This window comes from Podarcis vaucheri (assembly GCF_965113315.1).
Source record: "Podarcis vaucheri genome assembly, chromosome: 2".
NCBI lineage: Eukaryota > Metazoa > Chordata > Lepidosauria > Squamata > Lacertidae > Podarcis > Podarcis vaucheri.
The window spans coordinates 40,762,157-40,785,498 of NC_138760.1; the positions used below are offsets into that span (position 1 = coordinate 40,762,157).

The following is a 23,342-nucleotide window of genomic DNA, read 5'->3' on the forward strand; positions in this document are numbered from 1 at the left end:
TCCAAAACACCTAGAGGGAACCAAGTTGGGAATGGATGATTTAAGCCAAAATTGCAAGCATTAGATTGTAAACAACACAGCAAAACCGTGGCAAAGGATATTAGTGGACTGGGGTCAGTGTGTCCTATATTGAAAACCCAGGGTCCAATCCAATAAGCACCGTAAAACCCCACTAATGTCAATGGGAGAGATTTCAGCATGTGCATAGCTTTGAGGGTGCTATGGTAGTTAAAGAGCACAAGTTCTGAACTAGAAAATGGCCTTAGGCAAACGACTGTATCTCAGCCCCTAACTGATACAGTCACACCTCAGAAGTCAAATGGAATCCATTCTGGAAGTCTGTTTGACTTCCAAAATGTTTGGAAACCTCCTGCAGCCAATCAGAAGCCGTGCAAACCACGTCAGATGTTCGGGTTCCAAAGAATGTTTGCAAACTGGAACACTGACTTCCGGGTTTGCGGCGTTCGGGAGCCAAAACGTTTGACAGTTCCTTTGGGCAGAAAAGATGGCAATATTACTACAATCAGAAACTCAACCTGAATGGAAATAAGTTCTGTCTAGCTTATAGCAATTTGATGTAAATGTTCATTTTCAAATTTGGGAGGCAACTTTGCTGGACTTGGATGAAGTCAGAACGTGGATTTGGAGATCTGACAGAAGAATCCTATGTGGAACCCCTGCAGCCCGATCTTGTTATTTTTAATTCTGGCTGCTGCCTAGGAGGAGTAATTTGCAGAATGGAAAATAAAGGCCAGTGAATGTCCCATTAGGGAAAAGCCAGTGTATCCTGTTCCACCATATTGATTTGTGGTGCTCATGGTAAATGAAATGGGGCACAGAGGGGAAGGAGACTAATTCATTAGTTATGAGGAGGGAGGGGGGAAGTGGGAGGTGCGGGGACGGGAGGGGGAACATGGTCAACTTTAGTTTCAGATCACATTAGCAGAGGTTATAGGTGGTACCACTAATTCTAAGAAGCATCGTCTCCTTACCAAAAAGATTTGTAAGAATGTTTGTGGCCGAGGACCTAAGGTACTTGCTACAGGGATGTGAGGTCAGAGGTCAGCTCAATCCTGTAATATAAACGCAGCAAACCTGGGTCACATCAACATGGCAGCACTGTCAGGCAGTCCCTGACTGGGGTGGGGCTGAGGGGTAAGGCAGTTGTGTTTGCACGCAAGGGATTTGGGGGTGGGGGGGAGGACTGGGTGGCAGGTGGCAGGTGGCATGGCTTCCCTCATCTGATTCAGTGCATCTCCTTACCTGAGGGCAGCCCTGCCCCAACAAACCAGCTAGAAAGAAGGATTGTTTGAAGAAGCCTGAAATGAGAAATTGCTGATGCCACAGCCAGCGCTCAGAGGTGGGGCGAGGACGGGGGAAGAAGAAAAGAAACAAAACCAGAGCTTGGGGGAAACAAAAAACACAGACACACAAAAATATGGCACATTGACAAGAAACAGAGAATCCGTTAGAAGAAATGCGACAATCTGCCAACGCCAATTAGTGCAGGAGGCTGGAGAGGGGTTTGCGAAGGGCTCTGCACAGAGGCAGCAAGCATCAAAGATCCCAGCCCAGGTGAATTCTGGAACGGAAACGCATGACACAGGAGAAAATGCTGTCAGCCAGGAAGCAAACCACCGCTTGTAACACCGACATTGCAATCCAGGACAGGGGGAGGTCTCAGAGCACATGCTCAGCACTTATGAAAAAGTTGTCCCGTAGAACGGCTTGCCTTCCTGTTAGATGGAAGGTCGGAGGAACAGTCACCGAACCACCTCCATGACGGAGGCAAGAGAATCTCACCTGGTTGTTCTTACATCAGTCCTCTTGCATTTTTGGTTAAATTAGCACCTGCAGGGATGGGGAGATTATGGCCCTCCAGAGGTTGTCAGACCCACCAGCCCCAGACAGCAGGACCAGGGATGACTGGGGTTGGGAATCCAACAGGACTGGAAGGGTCATAGGGCTCTCCATCCTTGATCTACCCAATGAATGATTGTGGTCTATAAAGCAGACCTGCACATCATACAGGCTTTGGATCATATGTGGTATATGGGGTGGCCATGTGTCCTACTTCACAGAGGATGCTCCTCCGTTTGAAGGAGGCTGTCTGGTCCAAATCTGGTTTAAAGCTAAAGAACCAAAACAAGGGAGTGCAGTAACTTTGAAGTTGCCCATCCAGGGCCATCCCAGACTATGGTGAGAAGTATTGTATTTCTATTTAAATTATTTCTCTATCTATCTCTCCCCAGCAAAATTTCAGTCAGCAATGCAAGGTCAATAGAGCAATGGGATTACAAAGTCAGTAGAGCAATACATTGGCCACCTGGAGCCTCTTTTACCTGCTGATGCATCATTGAAAAGCTAGCTAAACAGTTGGATCTTTCATTTTTGTATTAATGGAAGAGGTAGAGAAAGCCTGGTACGAATGAGAGCCTAACAGGTACTTGAATTATTACCAACAGAGGAAGGAAAGGACATTATGTTCCTACATGTAAGCACAGCAAGTTTGATTCCCTGGAAATGTGCAGGTCTACATTTTGTCTGTTAAAGATATGCATGAGGACAGAGGTGCCTCTGACTTGCACTTTCTGTATTTCTGCACGTCATGAATACAAAAATGCAAGCAGCTCTGAGCTCTGAGACTTACAGTGGAAGGGCAGGATATAAATAGTTCTAATAAATAAATAAATGAAAGACTGCTCCAAAATGGCTTAAATAATTTCTTCCAAAGAAAAATATGTTTAGGACTGAGGCAGAAGATAACCTTACAGCAAAGCTTGCATCAAAATGAGTTGGGACTTCTCAAGGATGGATCGCAGCTACTGGAGACCACAAGTTTGATTCTTTTGTGGCTTGATTTTAACTTAACTGCCCAGATTACATAAAGATCTTCTTTCCAAAGAAACTCATTTCTAACTACATCCAGTTAAAAGCATCAAACGGCACCAATGAATAGAGGCTTCTCTGAAGGACACTGATATAGGAGGCCATTTCTAAGAGTAGGACAACTCCAGGGCCTTTCTGTACCCATAGTAGTATGTATGAATGTAACAGGTAGCACTCCTATAGAACCCTACCCAGCTAATGGGTACATTCAATGCTACTTCACTGAGGGCTGTAAAGAATTGTCTTCTTCCAGCGATATCCCTGATGAGCATGAAATGTTGCTGTTAGGTAAATGCCATCTCTTACCAAAAGAAGCTAGATATTTGTGCCTGGTGCACACATTTTGAAAGCTTTAAATTCATATTCAGTTCCCTTGAGCATTTGGCTTCCTGGCCCGATTACTCACCTGGCAAACAATGCCGCAAGGCATCCTATGACCCCCTCAACGGTTCACATCTGTATTAGACTGGTAATTAATTTATTTTGCTTGCTCATTTACACCACTCGGATCAGCTTTTGGGGACAGGATAGGTGCATGAACTACTAGACGATAAAGCTATCGTCTGTTATGAATTGATTAATAAAGGTAAAGGTAAAGGACCCCGGACAGTTAAGTCCAGTCGCAGACGACTCTGGGGTTGTGGTGCTCATCTCGCTTTACAGGCCAAGGGAGCCGGCGTTTGTCCGCAGACAGTTTTTCTGGGTCATGTGGCCAGCATGACTGAGCCTCTTCTGGCAAAACCAGAGCAGCGCACGGAAACACCATTTACCTTCCCGTCGGAGCGGTACGTATTTATCTACTTGCACTTTTTGGTGTGCTTTCAAACTGCTAGGTTGGCAGGAGCTGGGACCGAGCAACGGGAGCTCACCCCGTCATAGGGATTCAAACCACCGACCTTCTGATCGGTAAGCCCAAGAGGCTCAGTGATTTAGACCACAGCGCCACCCGCGTCCCTCTATGAATTGAATTGATACATAGGCCAAATATAGGCACCTTGCTGTGCTAACTACCATTGCATGAAAAGCTGTGCATGCTGAAATTCCTTCTGCTACACAGTTATTCTACATAAATGACTCCTGTCCTGTTGCATTTGGTCACCCTATGTGGTGGTTGCAATCTACAAGAAGAAGAAGAAGAAGAAGAGTTTGGATTTGATATCCCGCCTTTCACTCCCCTTCAGGAGTCTCAAAGCGGCTAACATTCTCCTTTCCCTTCCTCCCCCACAACAAACACTCTGTGAGGTGAGTGGGGCTGAGAGACTTCACAGAAGTGTGACTGGCCCAAGGTCACCCAGCAGCTGCATGTGGAGGAGCGGAGACACGAACCCGGTTTCCCAGATTACGTGACTACCGCTCTTAACCACTACACCACACTGGCTCTACAACCAAAGCAAGCAGAAGCACTTCTACTGGAGTGACTTGCGTTCAGCTGGAATCAGCAGCTCCAATTAGCCTATATGCAGTGATTTCCTCACAAGTGGATTTCCACTGGAGAAAGCAGATCTGGACTGTTTAAGCTGCAACCCTATACACACTTACCCGGGATTAAGCTCAGCTGAAAAGAATGAGATCTGCTTCTGAGTAAACATGTCTAGGATTGCAGGTCAACATCTTTACAAACATAAATTTCAGTTCTAGAACTGGCTTCCTTTCTCCATCACAATGTTCTTTGCAGACCCTTGTGGAACCATAAGGGAATTCTGAAGTGAGCTCCAACTGAAGAAGCAGGGTGTCATTCTGCTATTTTAAATAATAGCAGTCTATAGTCCCTGTTTTTATTGGAACTAAGTGTGACTGCAGAGCAAAGTAAGAGCTCAAAAATAATGAATTATTATCGGTATGTGTGTTTGAGTATGTATATAAAGACAGGTCCAGGATTTATGGAATTGCCAATTAAATATTTAGGCTTGCGAACATGCGACCCATTCCTAGTCAGACTTCAGGTCTCCATTAGTAAACTCATTTTTACACAGCTCTGACCAAACAGACACAAAAAGGGAGGAAAAGGCAAAGCAAACTTTGCTGACCACGTCATAAAGCAACAACACGAGAGGGAATCGCTAAGCCATTAGCACAAGAAGGAAAGCTTTTTTTTCTTTCTTTTTTTTGCTATATTCCATTATTTTCTTCCTTATTTTATTTAGGTTAAAACTGCATTTTTATTTTTATTTTAACAAGAAAGGCAGTGTCACAATAACTCTTTGGCACAGGTGTGAGGAACCCTTGCCCCCCCATGTTGTTGAACCACAACTCCCATCAGCCCCAGCAAGCATGGCCAGGGATGATGGGAGATGTAGTTCAGCAGCATCTGGAGGGTCAAAGGTTCTTCTCCACCACCTGCTTTGGCATGTAAAACATAATAACGATGCTGGTGATGCCATCTCCCAACTGGACCTAGGCAGCTGTTCCTGTATAGCTGCAATCCTAAATGCACATACAAGAGAGTAAGCTCCACTATAGTCAGTAGAGCATACTTCTGAGTAAACGTGCTTTGGCTCATGCTGGACATCTTCCAGTGCTAGGGTTGGATGAAGTATTCAGCCAAGACCCTTTTTGGCACTTGATTTTATAATCTTCAGTACTGGGGGGAACTTATATTTTTTGTGGGGGTGGCGGTAGCTTATCATGCTAGATATGAGATGGCAGAAGGTATCAAGTGGTGGCAGACATGTAATGAGCAGTGGCAGCTCAGCCTTCCTGAATGGGAACTGCTATGTATTGAAATTCTCACCCTGGCCACCAGGGGTATTGTGTAGATAGTTTTCACTCAGGTCCACGTCAGTTAATTTAGGTGGGAAACCCTGGGGTGTTGTTGTTACAATGTTGACAGCTGGCTGCCTATAAAAGCAGGCCGGATGAGCTGTTCAGTTCAGTTCCAGCTTACTATAAAGAACCACTTGGAGAAATCTCTCTGTCGTCTGCTTTGTCAACCCACTACTTAATAGGAACGATGCTATATTTTGATGCAGTACAGCCTTTGGGCTACAACTTCTGTCAACCCCACTGATGCAGCTGCTGGTGGGAGTTGCCCAAACATTGGAGGGCACCAGGTTGTGGAAGGCTGGTAAAGCACCATTCCCAGGGGTATTAGTGGAAATATGTATAGTTAATCCCACTGGCCATCTGCTCCCTAGTTGACAAGAGGTCTTAATGCACAGAATGAGAAAGTAATGCAAGGCCAGAAATGGTGTCTATTTACATGATCCCTACTATACTGGGTGGCTAAACTCAAAGAACTAAAAAGAAAAGAAAACCTCTTTGGAAAGTGATTTAAACTGAACTTGTCTGAGCCTGAGGGCAACCACAACAGGATGCCCACAGTATATCTTGTTCCTCTGAGAAATGCTGGCTATTCATTGCTTGGACAACCTCGAGATCCCTCCTTGAAATAGGAGGCTAGAGCCATTCCTTGCCAGCAGAGCTGTTTCCAAGGAAGTGGGCAGCATCTCTCAAAATGGGAATACCACATAGCCGTTAGCCGGTCTTTAATTCCCAGGGAAGCAGCAGGTGCAAATAGACCCGAATGTCTTAGTCTTTTGAGAATGGATAAAATGCAGCAGCCAAATAATTCTGAGTTACAACTTGTAACCAGAAGAAGAGGGGTTCCAATCGCTGGCTGATCTGCTGAATTTAAAAGGATGCTCAGCTTACCTTTGTTCTTCTTCAAGTTCTTCTTTGGTCATCATGGTTTTATACTGGTTTCCTCTCAGTTTTCCAGGACTATATTTAAAGGAGAACTGCTCATCTGCTACAGAAGAGAGAGAGAAAGTCAGAACAAAGAGAGCTAGGTCCACAATTTTATGCTGACATAGAAGGAAAGACTACATAACAGTGAGGCTTATTCCCAAGCAAAATGCAAAAGATCAAGCTATTGTTCTCTGAAGAATATTCCTTTCTCCTTGAATTAAGGCTTCACTTCCATATTAGGAAGAAGCAAATGCTATTTTGATTACCCTACGTTATTCTGATTTTGCCTTCCTTCTAGCCAGAGATTTATCTGTTTCCCTTGTGAGCTGTTTAATGCTTTAGTTTTGCATGCAATCTATAATCACACAGAAAGAAAAGTGAGCTGGGCCAAAAATGCTCATCATACAGAAATCTAGTTGCATCTTGAAAATAATTCCACTTCAGATTTTTCAGTTCTGAAATGTGAAAATCAGAAGAAACATTTTTTAAAAAAAAATTTAAAGGTGCGAGCTGGTCATATCTGGCCATCTCTTTATAGGTGCAAGAAATGTTTCCTATGCATATTTCAGAGAATGGCAGATAAGTTGTCCTGAGTAGATCACAAGGCAATCACTTTATTCTCACTTTTATCACCATTCCCTAACCTCCCCCTACGGTCACATCTCTGCGTGTTGTTCTGCCCGGTGTCTCCTCACACAGCGGGGCTCTAGCATGTCAAATTCTGTGTTCAATTGTGTACCCATTAAGCATGTTGCATATATGACTCAAACGTGTGCGCACAGCCCAAGATTTTATGGGGCAGCGGTTTTCTTTGTTACCACCTGATGGTGATGATGATTTTATTTATTTGCCACCCATATGACTGGGTTGCCCCAGCCATTCTGGGTGGCTCCCAACAAAATACTGAAAACACAAGAGGATTCCTAAGTTTTAGATTGGGTTTGCTGCCTTTCTTTACAGCAATGAATGATGCTTTATTTCTTTGGAATCCTGTAGACATAATTAAAGCTATAACTACAGTGGTACCTCGGGTTACATACGCTTCAGGTTACATACGCTTCAGGTTACAGACTCTGCTAACCCAGAAATAGTACCTCGGGTTAAGAACTTTGCTTCAGGACGAGAACAGAAATCGTGCTCCGGCGGCGTGGCGGCAGCAGGAGGCCTCATTAGCTAAAGTGGTGCTTCAGGTGAAGAACAGTTTCAGGTTAAGAATGGACCTCCGGAACGAATTAAGTACTTAACCTGAGGTACCACTGTAGTAGGCAAAGACCCGAGGTTTATCTATTCAAAGCAGGTTTTTGCTAGAGCTCTTTGTTTATGTTTTAAACCGCAGTTCCGGGTTATCTTCCAACAAGAGCCTCAGTAAACGATAGGCCTGGAAGTCAATTAAAGGCCCCAAGGCAAGGGGGAGGCACCTGTGCCTGTCAGTTTCTCTTCTTTTAGGCGTGCATACATAAAAGGTTGCATTTAAATCAACTCTGCACCAGGCAGACGGGGATGGAGCAATGCTGTCTCATTGTTGGGACTCTCCAGTGGGGCACAGGTTGTTCTCCATGTGCGAGGAGCAGGGGGACACTGTCTATTCTTAGAGCTTTATTTCTCACTGCAGGGAGGAGGGTATTGTTGTAAAGCTGGCTATGGAGCTTCCTCGCCATTGCAAGAGGCAACTCATCAGGAGCTGAAGGACCGCTGCTTCATTTGTATATGCTAATGTCATGCCATCAGCATAATGACATGCTGTCGGCAATTTGCATCTCATTTGGAAAGAGCCAAACAGCGCTTTGCGCATCTCCAGCGATACATCTTCACGAGGAATTGTCATGCTGTTTGTATTACTGCTCCGAGCGGTGCTTGTCTTTGGCGAGGGGTCGGGAACAGATGGGGAGGAAGCGCCCCAGGGTTTCCCTCAGAGCCACCTAGGCTGCCTTGCGCCACCCCCCACCCCCAGTGGCTTCAGGTGATAGTATGAGCCCAACTGCCAAAGAGAAAGGCCCCGTGCTGAGCCAACCGTATGGAATTCTGATGGTGTCAGGTAAAAGGGCAGGAATTAAATTTCTGCTTCAACCAATTAATCAATTCATTAACCAATTGTGGCACCAGTTAAGAGTCACAGAGGTGGTTGCTCACCCCCACCTCCCAAAAGTGGTAGTGCTCAAAGCTTTGCCTCAGATATAGCCAATGCAGGTGCTCTTCAAATGTTGCTGGATCACAGCTCCCATCATCCTTGACCACTGATCATGTTTTTGGGGGCTGATGGAAGTTGGAGTCCAACATATCGAGGGCATCCCTTTAGCTACCACTTCTCTGGCTCAACCCCTATATTTAATACCCTCCATATTGCTCTATCCCCCAGTTCAAACCACCTGAGAAAACTACTTACCTCAAGGTAGGGGGGAATCCATCTGCCAGACCTATATATGCAGAAGTAAAAATTCCTGGACCCTTCTGTCATACCCATGCTTCAGTCTCCCTCCTCTATTTTGGATCGGTCATCCTCAGAAACTATAGTTTCTGAAGCAATCTGTGGATAACTAAAGTATGTACTGGGACACAAGGAGGGAAAACTGGGTATAATGCCAACCAGCTCCATAGCATATATTTTCTGGGACTGAGAAGAAAGAGCAGCCCACAAAAGGTAGAGGTAAACTGTGAAGTTTGCTTGCAGCATTGGAGTAAAAATACTGGAAAACAGCACTATGCAAATTCACTCCCTTCCCATATGCCACACACTTTCAGCAACAGCAACCACCCTGAACAGCAAAGCCTTGGCTCAGCAGCCTTGAGGAAAGTGAAGCTTCATGAAATCTCATTTCCCCTCATGGAAAAACCAACAGTCTCCCCTGACAATGGCAGCCACACAAGTCTGATCGACTGGAAGTGTGCAGAACTTCAGCTCATTTAATTATCACACACTACCAGAGAGCTTGAAAAGGCGCTTTAATGGGTCACTGATCCTGGAGTTCCTGGATAAATGCTACCGAGACCATCCATTGAGAGAAATCAGCAGTAACGCCACGATTTATGAAAGGAATTGAATAAGGAACGGAGAAAGGATTTGTTGTTTCTGTACTTAGAGTTAGCCTGGCCACCGGCATATTCAGAAAGCTCCGAAGTACAGAGTTTTGTTTGTTTTCATTCCCAGTGGAATGTCCAAGGAGGCCATGATATTTTCAGTTGCCTCTTGTGGAAGGAGTAACAGAAACCTAAGGTCACTTTGCAATCATTCCCTCTGTTGCTGATGTTCAGGTGAGAGTGCCGGTGTACCAAAAGGGAAGTGTAATGAATTAGAATATGCTTGGACAAGAGAGAGTATATGCTCAGAGGAAGGACTGCAATAAATACAAAAAGGCCAGCTTTAAAAGCAGCCAGGTCGTCCCCACCTCGTTGCATTTCAAATCACATTTGCATGTCACTGTATATAGCTGTGTGTGTGTGCGTGTTTCCAAGTTGCCCACCGTGTGAGTTCACAACAGTGGACAGAGAGCGTGTGTGGAAGCCTTCATACGGTTACGTTTTCAAATAGGATCAAAGCTGGTTTGAGAGGAAAAGAATCAAAACTCAGTATTTCTCAAGAAACTACAGGAGAGCTGTTGATTGAGGCTGATGTTGTTGTGTGTACACATATCCACAAACCAGCAGTGGAAAAGTGCACGGAATACAGGCTAATTTTTTTAAAAAAGAAATAGCACCGAGCGTGCTCATCGACCACAAAATGCTGACAGTCTGTTGGGGATGGAGGAACAAAACAGCAACGATATAAAACTGGATTTGGGGGGACTGGAATGGAGTTGGGGCATCCTGGAGGAAAGCCTGGCTGACTGAATAAAAAGGTGAACAGGCACGCTATAATAGCTGGTGAATCTACCAAGGACCTCTTTCTTCCACTTCTTTCCATAGTCAGGGCCGGCCTGAGACATGTTGCCACTGCAGGCAAAATACGACGACGCTGTCCCCATCTGCACAATGGCGCCCCCCACCCACAGATCCTGGTCCCCTCCCTGCCTCGGCCACAGCCCCCACACTGCTGCCAGCTGCATTACTGCAACTGTACCCTCATCTGCAGCTGTACCTGTGCTGCCACCGCAATACAGGGGCAGTCGGCGCAGCGGCACAGTCGTTGGGTTGGTGGCACAGCTGAAGCCCCAGCAGAACTGACAGTGCCACAATGGCAGGTGCGGGGGAGAGATCTGCCACCTGAGGCAAATGGCTTCCCCTCAACTGCATGCATGGAAGGCTCCTGTCTGTAGTGCAGGGATGGGGAACTTTTGCTTCTCCCGACGACATTGGACTTCCGTCAGCCGCAGCCGCAGATTCCTCCACCCCTGCTCTAATGCTGTTGGGAGGGTAGGATGAAGCTGGATAGGATGCAGCTAGATCTAGCTGCCCAGACACAAATGGAAGAGGATAGGGCTGGGGGGGTGAGTCCTGATGCTCTGACATTCAGATGGTAGATGATGAGTGACCATCAACATACCATGTCATTTCAGAACAAAAATGAAAAATAAAACACTTTCAGAGTGATCAATCTGCGCTAAAGCTGCTGCAGTTGCTCCAAACAATAATGAAAGTTTACTGAACAAAGTCGATGGTCAACTATCCACGCTTGCAACTTAATTCTTATTTCTCTAGTTTTTACTTCTTCTGTGAGAGCTTCTTCATTTAATCTCTGTGGGTCCTTCCACATGACCTGTTTATTGAGCGTTCATCCTGATTTATTGAGCATTTATTCTGATTAGACAATGTTCGCTATTTAATATGCATTCGTTCTGATTTGTCTGCAGGGAGGTTAGATGACGTTGCCTTGAAGCACGTGTTATCCCTCACTTTCCTTATTGCAAAAAGTCCAAACTTTTAGGGAAGCGGGTTTGTTGCATGAGACCTCCCATTCAAATATTTGTGGCAGCCTGAATTTGTGGCAGAGTCTCCCTCAAAAATAACAACAGTCTGGAAGCACCTGCAACCCCTACATAACCTAAGTTTAAATTATCCATAGATGCAGTAAAGAATTCTAAATATGGCAAAGCAAGCTTTCCAAGTGTTCATAGGAATTGGGCTGAAATGAAAAGGCCTACCAATATTTATATCTTCCCTGCCTCCAGCAAACTACAGGAAACACTTTTCAAGTTCTGGGCATGAGACCTGTTGCAAAATATGTAAGAGGAGTGGAATGACCTACTTTAAACAAAGCAGCTGGAAATACAATTTTAAAAGGCATTTAGCTAAACTCACTCCTTTGCCCTCACCCACCCCATCATGAGCCTGCCAGATGCCATGGGACTCTGCCTCAAAAGGTCATCTTCTTCCATGAAGTCATTTTTTTATTATTTTAACAAAATAGAGAACTTTAAATGCTTTTCCATCCTATCTTCCTCACAATCTGATCCTATGCAGGTCATTTTCTCAGAAAGTCATCCCAATTACAGTCATACCTCGGGTTACAGATGCTTCAGGTTGCGTTTTTTTGGGTTACGGACCGCTGAAAGCCGGAAGTACTGGAATGGGTTACTTCCGGGATTCGGTGCGCACGCATGTGCAAAAGCACTAAATCGCGCTTTGCGCATGTGCAGAAGCGCCGAATCGCACAGATCTTGTTCGCAACCCAAGCATCCACTGTAATTTGATAGGACTCATTTCCAAGTTTTAAACCTGTGAATCCTATAGCCTACTAGAGATTCTTGTGTGGCAATGGCACACCTTTAAGGAAGATGGAGAGGGATGCTTGGGGTGGGGGCAGTCTCAGCTTGTTGAAAGCTTCATTTCTGGCTGCACCCTGATAGCTAAGAGGATGTGAAACATGAAGCTTTGGTTTCTAACATTCAGCATGCAAAGTCAGTGGCAGATTTGCCAAGTCATTCATCTCCTGCTATATGCAGTCTACAAAACACTTAAAGTATATCAGCTCCTAAATCTACATGGACCTGGTACTTTTGAAATGAAGTGATACTGAGTCCATAGCCATATTCATATCCATAGAGTTCAGGAATCAAATATGATAAAATAATATTGATATTTGATACTGCAGCACTACGTATTTGATCAGCAACACTGAAGTGGGCAGCCTTGCTTCCCAAATCTGATGAAGCACAAGACTGCAGTGCTAAAATGAGGCGGAAATCTCCTGCTGAATCTGTCTGGAAGCAGACTTAAGTTCACGTTGCTGAAAAGAAGTAGTAGAAGAAGCGAACCCTGAGTCAGATTGCAAAAGAAAAAGGAAAGAGGAAAGAGAAAGTAGTTGAACTATAATAATGGGCACTCTTCCACAAAGATGGGAACTGGGGAGAGAGGCATCCATTTACGTCAGAGAAACACTCAGAAGGCTGGATGCTGCAGGCAGGGGCGAAAAATGCATTAGCAAAGTACAAAATTTGCTGGCTAACAATTAAATTCCCACATGGTTGCCAGGGGCCTCACCTTCTTGGCCTTCCCAATTCTATTAATACGCCTGAATTATATAATACCTTTCTTCGTGGTTGGGAGGGGACGAGTGTATGAACCAAGACAGCCGCAGCACCAGAGTCCCATATGGCAAAGATTTTGTATGACCTCAAGTTCCCCAAGCCTTGGAATCCTGTCTGCCTCCACTAACTGCTATTGGCATTTTACATGGACATTTTAAGCTATTCCAGTAAATGGTATCTCAGGTTCATGAAATGAATAAATTCCAACACACCCAGGGATCATGTTGCCTCCTTCTTAGGACTGTAATAGTTTTCCTTCTAGCTTCCTTCTTTAATTTGGAAGTCCCTTAGTCAATGCTGGATGCAGAGCTGGAGATCGATGATGCACCTTTCTTATTTTCACTCAGTGATGCCTATTCAGGTGTATCTGCATACATATGTAGTATCAGGGAGATACTACAAGCCAGAAGGAAGACTGGGCTCCTGAACCTTTTGTAGCAGTGCAAGTGTGGAAATTTCAGGAGGGGCAGCTTTTCTTACCTTCGCAAGACAGACAGCACCTGCTGGGGGGAAATGCTTCCCACTTTAACAAATGGTTAAAGGTCCCTGTCCTCCTTTGCAGCTGATCACCCTAAAAATCACCTCTGAGCCTTACTAGGGGAATAAAATAGCTCTGTAGCCTCATGTCAGAGCTCTGGTTGGCTACTAGTCTCTAGTATTGCTCTTAGAAACCTCACCCTCACAGGTTTTGCTGGTGTATTCTGCGACATGCCATTGGTGCAATGAAAGAACCCTCCACCCACCCTTCTGCTTTCTCGGCCGTTCTGTGATAATCCCCCAATGTTATTGCATGACTGCTTTCTGGAGGAGCATATAGTGCTGCGACGAAAGAGAGGGCAAAGAACAAATGAAGCTGGAACGTTTGCGGTACAAAGAGTTACAGGATGTTGGCAGGAAGCTAAGGGGCACACACCAATTGGAAACAAAGCACCACAATATTTCTGCAGGCACAAACACTACTGCGTATAACCACCCCGATGCCATCATGAACGCACAGTAAAAAGGACGCCTGGAGAGGTCCACTGTCTGCATTGGCTCTGTGCTTTGTTTATCTAGAGCTTCCACCTTTTGGCAGGACTCATGTGCCTTTAAAAGCCATGGAGCAGGCAGAAATTCAGCCGCTGGGACTGTTAAATGCTTTGGCATGCAACTTTACAGTCCATCTGGAAACCTTTTGCCAACCTCCTCCTGGGCTTTGTTTCGTAGGTGCTACAAGATGAGGACAAGCTACACCGGACACAACTATTATTCAGGACTACACATTACATTTGTATGCATACAGGAAGATATAAAGGTTGGGAAGATACAATACAGTAGGCAATACTTTTGTGTGTGAAAGGATCATAGCTCTACAGCAAAGGACATGCTTTGCAGAAAATCTCTAGTTCCAGTTTTGTTTCCCTTAAAGGATCAGATAGTGATCTCAAAAGACCTCAAAAACTGCTGCCAGTCAGAATACGCAATATTGGTCTAGATAATTGGTTTCACCCAGTTTAAGGCATTTGCTTATGTTTTTCCCCCTCTTTAAACTGGCCTTCCTCCTGTGCCTTTAACCAGCAAAACCTTTCCTGGTGCAGAGATAAAATGAAAGGAAAGGATTCACCTGCTTAGCGTCTTGTGTGCCAGACTGCTGTGAAAGGCACAGGAGCAGCGCCTATAAAGAAATGTGGCAGCTCCACTTCTTATTTCTAAAAAAAAGTCTTGCTGTGTGAGCGCCAACAAATGGAACTATAAAACAGGGATGATAATCACTCCTCCTGCCTTGCGGATATGGTTTGTGAGGATTAAAGATTGTTTATAAGGGTGATAAATGTAATCCTCCTGAGCCAATAGGATTGTTGCTGTGACATGGGGCCTCGAGGGACAGCAAGAAAGTGGGACAAGGATGTGTCCCACTTGCTATAACCACCAGACAAGTTGCAAACAGCCACCGTGACAACTTTCTGTAAACTTCCTCAAATGATCCTCCAACCCCAAAAAGTAATGTAGCACTTTTTAAAGTAAGCCAAGCCCAGTGCCCCAGTTACATTTCAGTGAGATTATCAGGCTTGCCAACTGCAAAAGCAACCCCCAGTAAATCTGGCGTGTTCCTATTGCTTGAACTGCAGGAACCACCTGCCAATTGGCGCAGATCGCAGCACTGCTGAAAGCACAGCTACAAGGGCCAGTTGAAAAGTTGGCAACCCTAACTGGACACTGGAATTTGAGCCGCTGGTGCTGGATCATGGCATAAAATGCAGAGGGTTTTGGGTTTTTTTCAAATTTAGCTGGAAAGGCCTCAAGGCACACATGTTTCTGTCTGCCTTGCTTTACGCTGTGTTCCCCAATTAGTCAATTAATCATTTGCAAATCAACTGATGGACTAATCACTTAAACATATGAACCTCTTCAGAGATGCCCTCCAGATCTGGCAAGGAGCTCTAGGCCCGGCTTCCAAAGTCATTGTAAAGCAAGGGTAGGTGGAGGCAGAAATAGAAAGCAGATCTGTGCTGAATGGCAAAGGTCGTGTGTTGGTAAGCTACGCTGCCACGCTAGTGTTCTGCTTTATTTTTAAATGTACAGTATTATCATTTCAGATGTGCAATTTGTTCCATGCTGAGGTCTGCTCTGGTGGTTGGGGGTGGGGGAACACCATTTGCAGGAGGTCCGCATTTAAAACGCCTGCAATTAATATAAATTGCCTAGTATTTTCATGAACGTGAAGGATGCCAGCTGATACAACTGGTGGACACACTGTGCTAATTTGACAATCTTCTTCTTACAAGGTTTCATTGACAAATCCCCAGCTTGTCTTTTGTTCTTCCCCCTGCTTTGCATCTCCTCTGAAAAGAATTAACAGCCTGATAATCAGGAGGAGGAAGCAGCTGCTTGGGGGGCAGGCAGCTAATCCTCTACCCTCCCCCAGAAGGGATGGGAGAGTGAATGCAATGCCCAGGACTTCTTCACCGGAGGCCTTATTTATAGGATGTGACAGCCTTGCCTTAGCCTTGTAACTGGGCTCAGACTCTCCAATTCACATCCTTCAAGAAGCAGGGTTCTTGCCAGGCTGCTTTAGTCCCCCCTCTCTAGCTCCCTGCCCCCCCCCCACCTCTGCTAATATAGGAGAGGATTGGAAATGAAAAGTGAAAGCCACCTGGATTTTCATCTTTGCTGGCTCAGAGGGGAGAGGACGAAAGTGTAGAACTTGCCAGGTTCCGATTGTCAGCACGAGAGTTCTTTGTCAGCCCCTTCCATTGTATCGCAAGGGGTGAGTTCGCATCCAATAATAAGCCATCAGATCCCACCCAGGTGTGTATGTCATCCCTGATGTAGTAGGGATGCAGATATTGTTTGCTTTTAATCTAAGGGTACTATGGCTGAGGTGTGCCACTATGGAGCTTTCTGTTCACATTTAAATATGATGGAGAGATATTCCCACAATGCACTGCACAATCTTCTTGTGCAACAAAGCCAGATAGAGGTGTAAGGCAAGCCTCATATTTTCAGAAATGTGCCTATTTCCCCAAGGTTGCTTAAAGGGCCAAAAATAAGGAAGCAGTTCAGGTAAGGCTGCGGGGTGGGTAGGTAGGACTACAGAAGTTGGAATCAACAGACAGGAGAATTTCTAAAGTAAGAAACAATGGGAAGTTGGGAGTTGCCGTCTCTCTCATTAGTAAAGGTAAAGGGACCCCTGACCACTAGGTCCAGTCGTGGCCAACTCTCATCTTGCTTTATTGGCCGAGGGAGCTGGCGTACAGCTTCCGGGTCATGTGGCCAGCATGACCAAGCCGCTTCTGGCGAACCAGAGCAGCGCATGGAAACGCCGTTTACCTTCCTGCCGGAGCGGTACCTATTTATCTATTTGCACTTTAGCGTGCTTTCAAACTGCTAGGTTGGCAGGAGCAGGGACCGAGCAATGGGAGCTCACTCCGTCGCAGGGATTCGAACCGCTGACCTTCTGATCGGCAAGTCCTAGGCTCCGTGGTTTAACCCACAGCACCACCCGTGTCCTTGTCTCTCTCATTATCTAGTGTTAATTTACATGTAATACACATTTAAAATGTACTTTGTTTATGTTATGAATGGAACTGAATCAACTAACATTTAGAAATTGGATTACAATAGAGAGTCAGGAAAATCAGCAGGAAAACGAACCAAGTGGCAATGCATTGTGGCATTTGTCTAGTTTCCCCTAGAACTGCAGTCTACTGAAATATAAGGCATCTTACTCTAAAGTTCACATTTTCCGCTTGGCTCTGATTTTCACAAGTGATCCCTATACCTTCAGTCCACATACAAAAGCTTGCACTAACTGGAATGTGCATTCCATTTTAAAATTGCCCTTTTTGCTCTGTCACAGCCTCTAATGGTTAAGAATTTCAAACAAAATAATTTTTTTAAATGGCTTTCTTCCAGTCTTACATTAAGAACATTAAAAAATGATGGTCTCCAGACTAAATGATGCTCTTTGCATCAGTCTTTTATCGCCAACGTTTCTCCCTCCAGCCATCACACATCCCCAGACTTACCATCTTCAGTCTCAGGTTCCCTCACCACTAGTTTCTCATTTTCTGATTCCTGATCTTCTTCCTGGAACAGAGGAATTAAACATAAATCTGTTGTAAAGATGCTGGCGGCAAGACCTCCCTACAAAACAAACAGAGCAGCACACTGCAGAATCACAAGGGAATCATAGGCATAATAGCTCAAAGATAGAATTTTAGTTGGATCTCACTGAAAGGCATCTTCCATTAAATAAATCTTAAATTCATTTACACTTTCTTCCCCATTGCTCTTCAGAGGAACAGGCGCCGGAAGATGGAATTTAAAGGCTTATAAATGCATGATAGAAATTCATGCAACTTATACTCACAGCACACGTAAAAATGGTTTGCACAAGATGGTTAAGAGAGAAAAATAAATTTAAAAATGAATGACACCTTTTTTGGCACAGGGAATTCATTAAGTGCTTTCCCCCCCCTTAAAATTGCCCTCTTTAAAACATGAATTGGCTAGCATGTACATTCTATTTTAAAATGTTATTTATCTACTTCCTGTCCTGTGTTAATAATGCACACATACATATTCCAGGAGAAGGTGGGAGCCTGATTCTTTTCTGGTGGTAGCTTATGTGTGTGACAAAAGGAACTACCTCTATTATAAAAGGGGAAAAAATAATGATTGCAGGAAACTTTGGTCTTGGATTTATAGACCCACCCCTTCTAGTTTAAGCATGTTCATTTTGATCCACCTCATTCCATCTTTGGTCATGCCTACACACACACACACACACACACACACACACACAGAAAGCACAGAACCTCTGAGCATCTGCAGAGTGCCTGCACATGTTCAGAGGCAGGGGGCTTGGCAAACACCAAGGGGAGGGGGATGTCTGATGGTGCTCCAGCTACAAAAGCTGAGGCTGCTGAGGAGCCAGAGACCATCTTGGCTGTGAGTCCTGGAAGACCTGCTCTCTGCCTTGCAGGATTTTTCCACCAGCCTGGGAGTGTGGGGTCCTGACTGACTCCAACTACAAAAGCTGAGGCTGCTAAACAGACTCTTGGGCTGGGGTGTTGTTGGGAGGGACGGTTCAGTTATCACTGTTGGTTTTTTGTAACTTTATTTTAGATCTTGTTGTGATGTATGTGGAAGTGGTTGAGTTTGGTTGTGTATTTTTCAATGCTTCACTTATTGTTTATAACTACTTTTGTTACGTAGTAATGTATTTTTTTTCACATGGTAAGCTTCCTCGTGTATGCTTTGAACTGTGGAAAGGAGGCATACAAATAAAATTATTATTTATACCCAGCTAGATGGGGGTATACATAATGTATTATTATTATTATTATTATTATTATTATTATTATTATTATTATTATTACCACCACAGTGAGGACCTCAGTATTAGCAAATTCCCAGAACAAGACCTGCTATTCTATACATAGGTTGAAAAGTAATTCTCTTCTCTCAGGGAGAGCCGGGAGATGCAGTTCCGTGAAAGGGAGAATCACAAATTCTCAGCATCCTCAGTAAACTACAGTCCTTAGGATTCTTCAGGATATTGTTATTGCACTGATTTTCTGTTTGGGTTTGGATTTCGAGTTCTTGCCACTGGAGAAGCTGGTGGCTCAATCTGCTAGTCCCCCTTCCACAGACACAAATGCCCACACGCCCACACTTACTTTTCCATTAACACTTAGGTGCTGGAATGCATAACAGGGCAGCCAGCAGCAGCAGCACATATTCCCTCTCCGTATCTCTGCATCCCTGGAGAGGAGTGGAATAGCCAGTCAGATTCCAGATGGTGTGTGGGCCTGTCGCCCATCTCCTCCCCACCTCATCTAATCTCCCATGCTTGATTCAATGGGACAGGGCCTTTACAGTTGCTACCATTTGCTCTATTTGTAAATGATGGTGTGTGTGTGTGTGTGTGTTAGAGGAAGAGCCACGGGAGGCTGCCAGCCTCGATTACGAAGATGGAGTCAAGTTGGAGAAGAGACAAAGGGAGCTATTGCAGACATCTCAGGGTCAAGAGCTTGGAGAGAGGAGAGATAAAACAGGAGCGCTCTCCCGGCAGGAAAGGTCTTGGGAATTCAGAAAGCAGCTTCATAGAAACCAGAAATTTGCTGTTGTTACCCAGAGGTCAGATCTGGATGGAAAGTGTCACCGCTGAGGAATGTGTGCGATTCACCATCCTTTTTGGGTGCATCTCGCATTCTCTGGTCTCTGACTCACCAACCGGCTGGACACACACACACAGAGCCAGCATCTCCTACACACACGTCTATTTTAGTCCATGCTTCCAAAAATGGAAACTCCTTTCGCCTCTTCATTCATTTATTTCTCAACAGCCCTTATTTGGGGTGGGGAAAGGAAGCGTGACCCAGCAAGCTGGGGTTTTCTTATGCATAGAATGCCAGAAAGGTGGCTTCGTCTGGTCGTCTTGCATAGATGGGGGCACACCAGACCAGAGAAATTCTGTCTCCTTGAATGGGGGATTGTTATCTGATCTTCTGGATGCAATAGAGCACTATGCCATGGGTAGGCAAACCAAGGCCTGGGGGCTAGATCCGGCCCAATCGCCTTCTTAATCCAGCCCATGGACAGCGTGTTTTTACATGAGTAGAATGTGTCCTTTTATTTAAAATGCATCTCTGGGTTATTTGTGGGGCCTGCCTGGTGTTTTTACATGAGTAGAATGTGTCCTTTTATTTAAAATGCATCTCTGGGTTATTTGTGGGGCATAAGAATTGGTTCATCCCCCCAAAAAAAATATAGTCTGGGCCCCCACTAGGTCTGAGAGACAGTGGACCGGCCCCCTGCTGAAAAAGTATGCTGACCCCTGCAATATGTCATCCACTATTCTCCATCCACATTATACATCTAAGGCACTATTATACCACTTTTAACAGTCATGACTTCCCTCAAAGAATATTGGAACTGTAGTTTGAGGGCGCTGACTGCACAGACCTACAATTCCTAGGACCCTTAGCAGACTACAATTCCCAGGATTCCCCATGACTTAAGTAGTACAATGGTGCTTGAAACTTATGTTGTGGTCACGATCAGTGTTTGGGTCCTTGAACCCAGCCTGTAAGATCGTTTAAATCTGCACTACTGCTGTGTTTTCTCTATTACCCATCTCTCTTATTGGGTGGGTGGGTGTGCATGAGGGAGAAGTTTAGACCAATAGACAGAGATAGATGGAAGATAGATGGAAGCTAAGTAAGTTTGGGTCTGGTCAGTGCCTGGGCAGGAGTGGAGACCTTCTCAGAAACCAATGTATGCTGTCTTCAATCCAATGATGCAAGAACGGTGGAATATCAATATAGTAAAATAAGTATTATAGAACTCTGGAAGAGCAAATGAGAACTTTAGATATCTAGACAGACATCTGCCTGCCTGGGCCTATGTGTGGGATTAACACACATGGGAAAGAGTCCAATGGGACTCTTCTGCTAAGTATAAAATACCAGTTTAGAAATAAACATATGCTTCCATTAATGCTTTAGCCTGGATAGCTCAGTTGGTAAGAGCATGGTACTGATAATGCCAAGGGTGCAGGTTTGATCCCCATATGGGACAGCTGCATATTCCTGCACTGCAGGGGGTTGGACTAGATGATCCTCAGGGTCCCTTCCAACTCTACAATTCTGTGATTCCAGGAAATCTCTCCTTTTTTGTTATGTTCACCATTATGATAAAGTTAAACCATTTTCTGACCCTCTTGCCTTTTCAGGTTTCTGTTCTGACTTCTAATCAGCAGGTGTTCCTTGGCCATTATTTTTAACAGATCAAGATGTATGTTTCAGCTGTCCAAACGCTGTGTACAGGACTGTTCGTGCTGAACATCTTTTCATGAGGTCATATAATATGGCTGGGGCGGTGGCGGGGTGTGTGTGTGTGTGTGTGTTCACAACATATTTCCATCTCATCTCTCTATTCCTTTGCCAATGGTAAGAGCGCCTCTCTCCGAAGCATGTCCCAACAAAACCAAAACTGGGCAGTGCAGATGGCCTTTCTCAGGAGGAATCCAGCAGTTTTCAGGGCCTGGTAGAACTTGCTTTACATGTTTGCCTGACAGAGTAACACAGCAAGGTTGGAGGCACAGGTCAGCAGGAGGTTCACAGGATATCACAGCGAGTTTAATTAATCATGGTGGGAGGGGGCGGGGAATCATTTCCCCAAGTCATAACAAAAGCAAAATGGTCATATTTGCAATGGGGTTAATATAAGAAAGCCCTGGATCCACAGGAATGTTCTAATTTTTGCTCGTTATCATCACTTCTGGAGACAATCATCTGGGGCACATGCACTAGACTGCAGTTGTTGCTTGGTTACTGCAGAGAATTCAAATGACTTTTCCCAAGGTAGTGTTTTCACTGCAAAATAAAATAATAATAATAATAATAATAATAATAATAATAATAATTGCATCATTTAGTGCTGGGAGGGGAAATTCCTCTACTCCCAGTGCTTTCATTGCAGTTATGTGCGGTGTGTGATGCCGCAATGCAAGAGAATGGCTGTGGCAGTGCCAATAAACTATTGATTCCTTCCTCCTCCAGCAAAAGTCAGCATGAAGTCAGGGAAAGATCATCCCATACTGCAGAATAGGGCGGAATGAAAGTGTGTGTGGTGTTGGGAGAGCCTGCTGCTGTAATACCACCCCTTCTGCCTTACAGTCATTCATTAAACATGTGGAGCACAGCAAGAACATCTGAATAGGGCGCTCCTTTGAATTATAAAGCACCATGGAATCCTCACTTCTGCTTTCTGCTGTGTTGGAACAGCGGGGCCGGAGGTTTAAGACATTTCCTAATGGCACATCTGTCTGGGAGACCTTCTTGCACTTCAGCACACAACCAGAAATATGGAAAGCAGTCTCAGAAACAGGAAACACAGTTTGGTGCTGAATGTTGCACCTTCCTCTGTGATGCCTGGATTGTATCAGGTTGGGCGAGAAGTCCATTTGGGTTCCTTCCAAGTCCAGTGCCAGATGTACGTCTAAGCTAAACAAGCTATAGCTTAGGGCCCCACTGCCTGGGGGGCCCCAAAAAAATTTAAAAGGGAAAAAACTGGATGTACTTTGATAAAATACATATTTTGTTATGTGCAAATTACCATACAGCAATATATTCAACACAAAAACCAGCGGAAATTTGTTGTTGACAAAGGACAGCTAGACATATAAAGGGCCCCATTATCTTCAGTAGCTTAGGGCCTCATCAAACCTAAATCCAGCCCTGGTTCCAGCTGTACAATTCTATGATTCTATGTGTAGACTGTGGCATTCATGCCCACGGCTTGCTGTTCGCTGCAATCAAGGCATGTGCTGTTCAGCACTAGCTTTGAGGGCTGCACAGGGAGAACACCACTTTTATGATAACGCCAAGGTTGCAGGTTCGATCCCCGTATGGTGCAGCTGCCTGGCTGAGGGCTGGATCAGATGATCCTCAGGGTCTCTTCCAGCTCCACCGTGCTATGATGCTGTGCCACACAGAGGGTCCCTAAGAGTTATCAAGTCAAGCCGCTCTTCTGTAAGATGGAACAGCTGTTTCAATGATGGGCAAAACAAGAGGACAGAAAGGCCCATCGGCAGAAAAGCCTGACCCAGTTGGCAAGCAGCAGGCAAAGGAGCATCAGCGCAGATTTTTTGGGGTCATGAAGGCCACTGTACCCCAGGAGGCTTATGTTCTCCCAGTGTTCACTGACTGTGGCTTGGAGAGTGACATCAGCAGGGGTGGCAAGGAAGTTTCCCTTTAGGAAAGAGGGCAGTGGAAAGCTTCTTGCTTGAGGGCAAACGGAGGCACAGATCTGGGA

At 44.9% G+C, this 23,342-nt stretch overlaps 1 protein-coding gene across 6 annotated transcripts in view; it reads right to left on the reverse strand.

Moving 5' to 3' along the window:
• JMJD6 (jumonji domain containing 6, arginine demethylase and lysine hydroxylase) overlaps positions 1–23,342 on the reverse strand; it is an 87,449-nt gene that overhangs the window by 14,641 nt on the left and 49,466 nt on the right. For 2 of the 6 annotated variants that reach the window (XM_082204087.1, XM_082204088.1), the window contains exons 7-9: positions 19,202–19,286; positions 17,546–17,606; positions 6,541–6,637 (exon numbers count right to left, since the gene is read on the reverse strand). In XM_082204087.1, the coding sequence (XP_082060213.1) occupies positions 6,541–6,637; positions 17,546–17,606; positions 19,202–19,286 (243 nt within the window). Of the gene's footprint in view, positions 1–992; positions 1,074–6,540; positions 6,638–17,545; positions 17,607–19,201; positions 19,287–23,342 lie in introns of those variants that run through there. The other 4 variants (XR_014214697.1, XR_014214698.1, XM_082204089.1 and 1 more) reach the window with 3 other exon arrangements.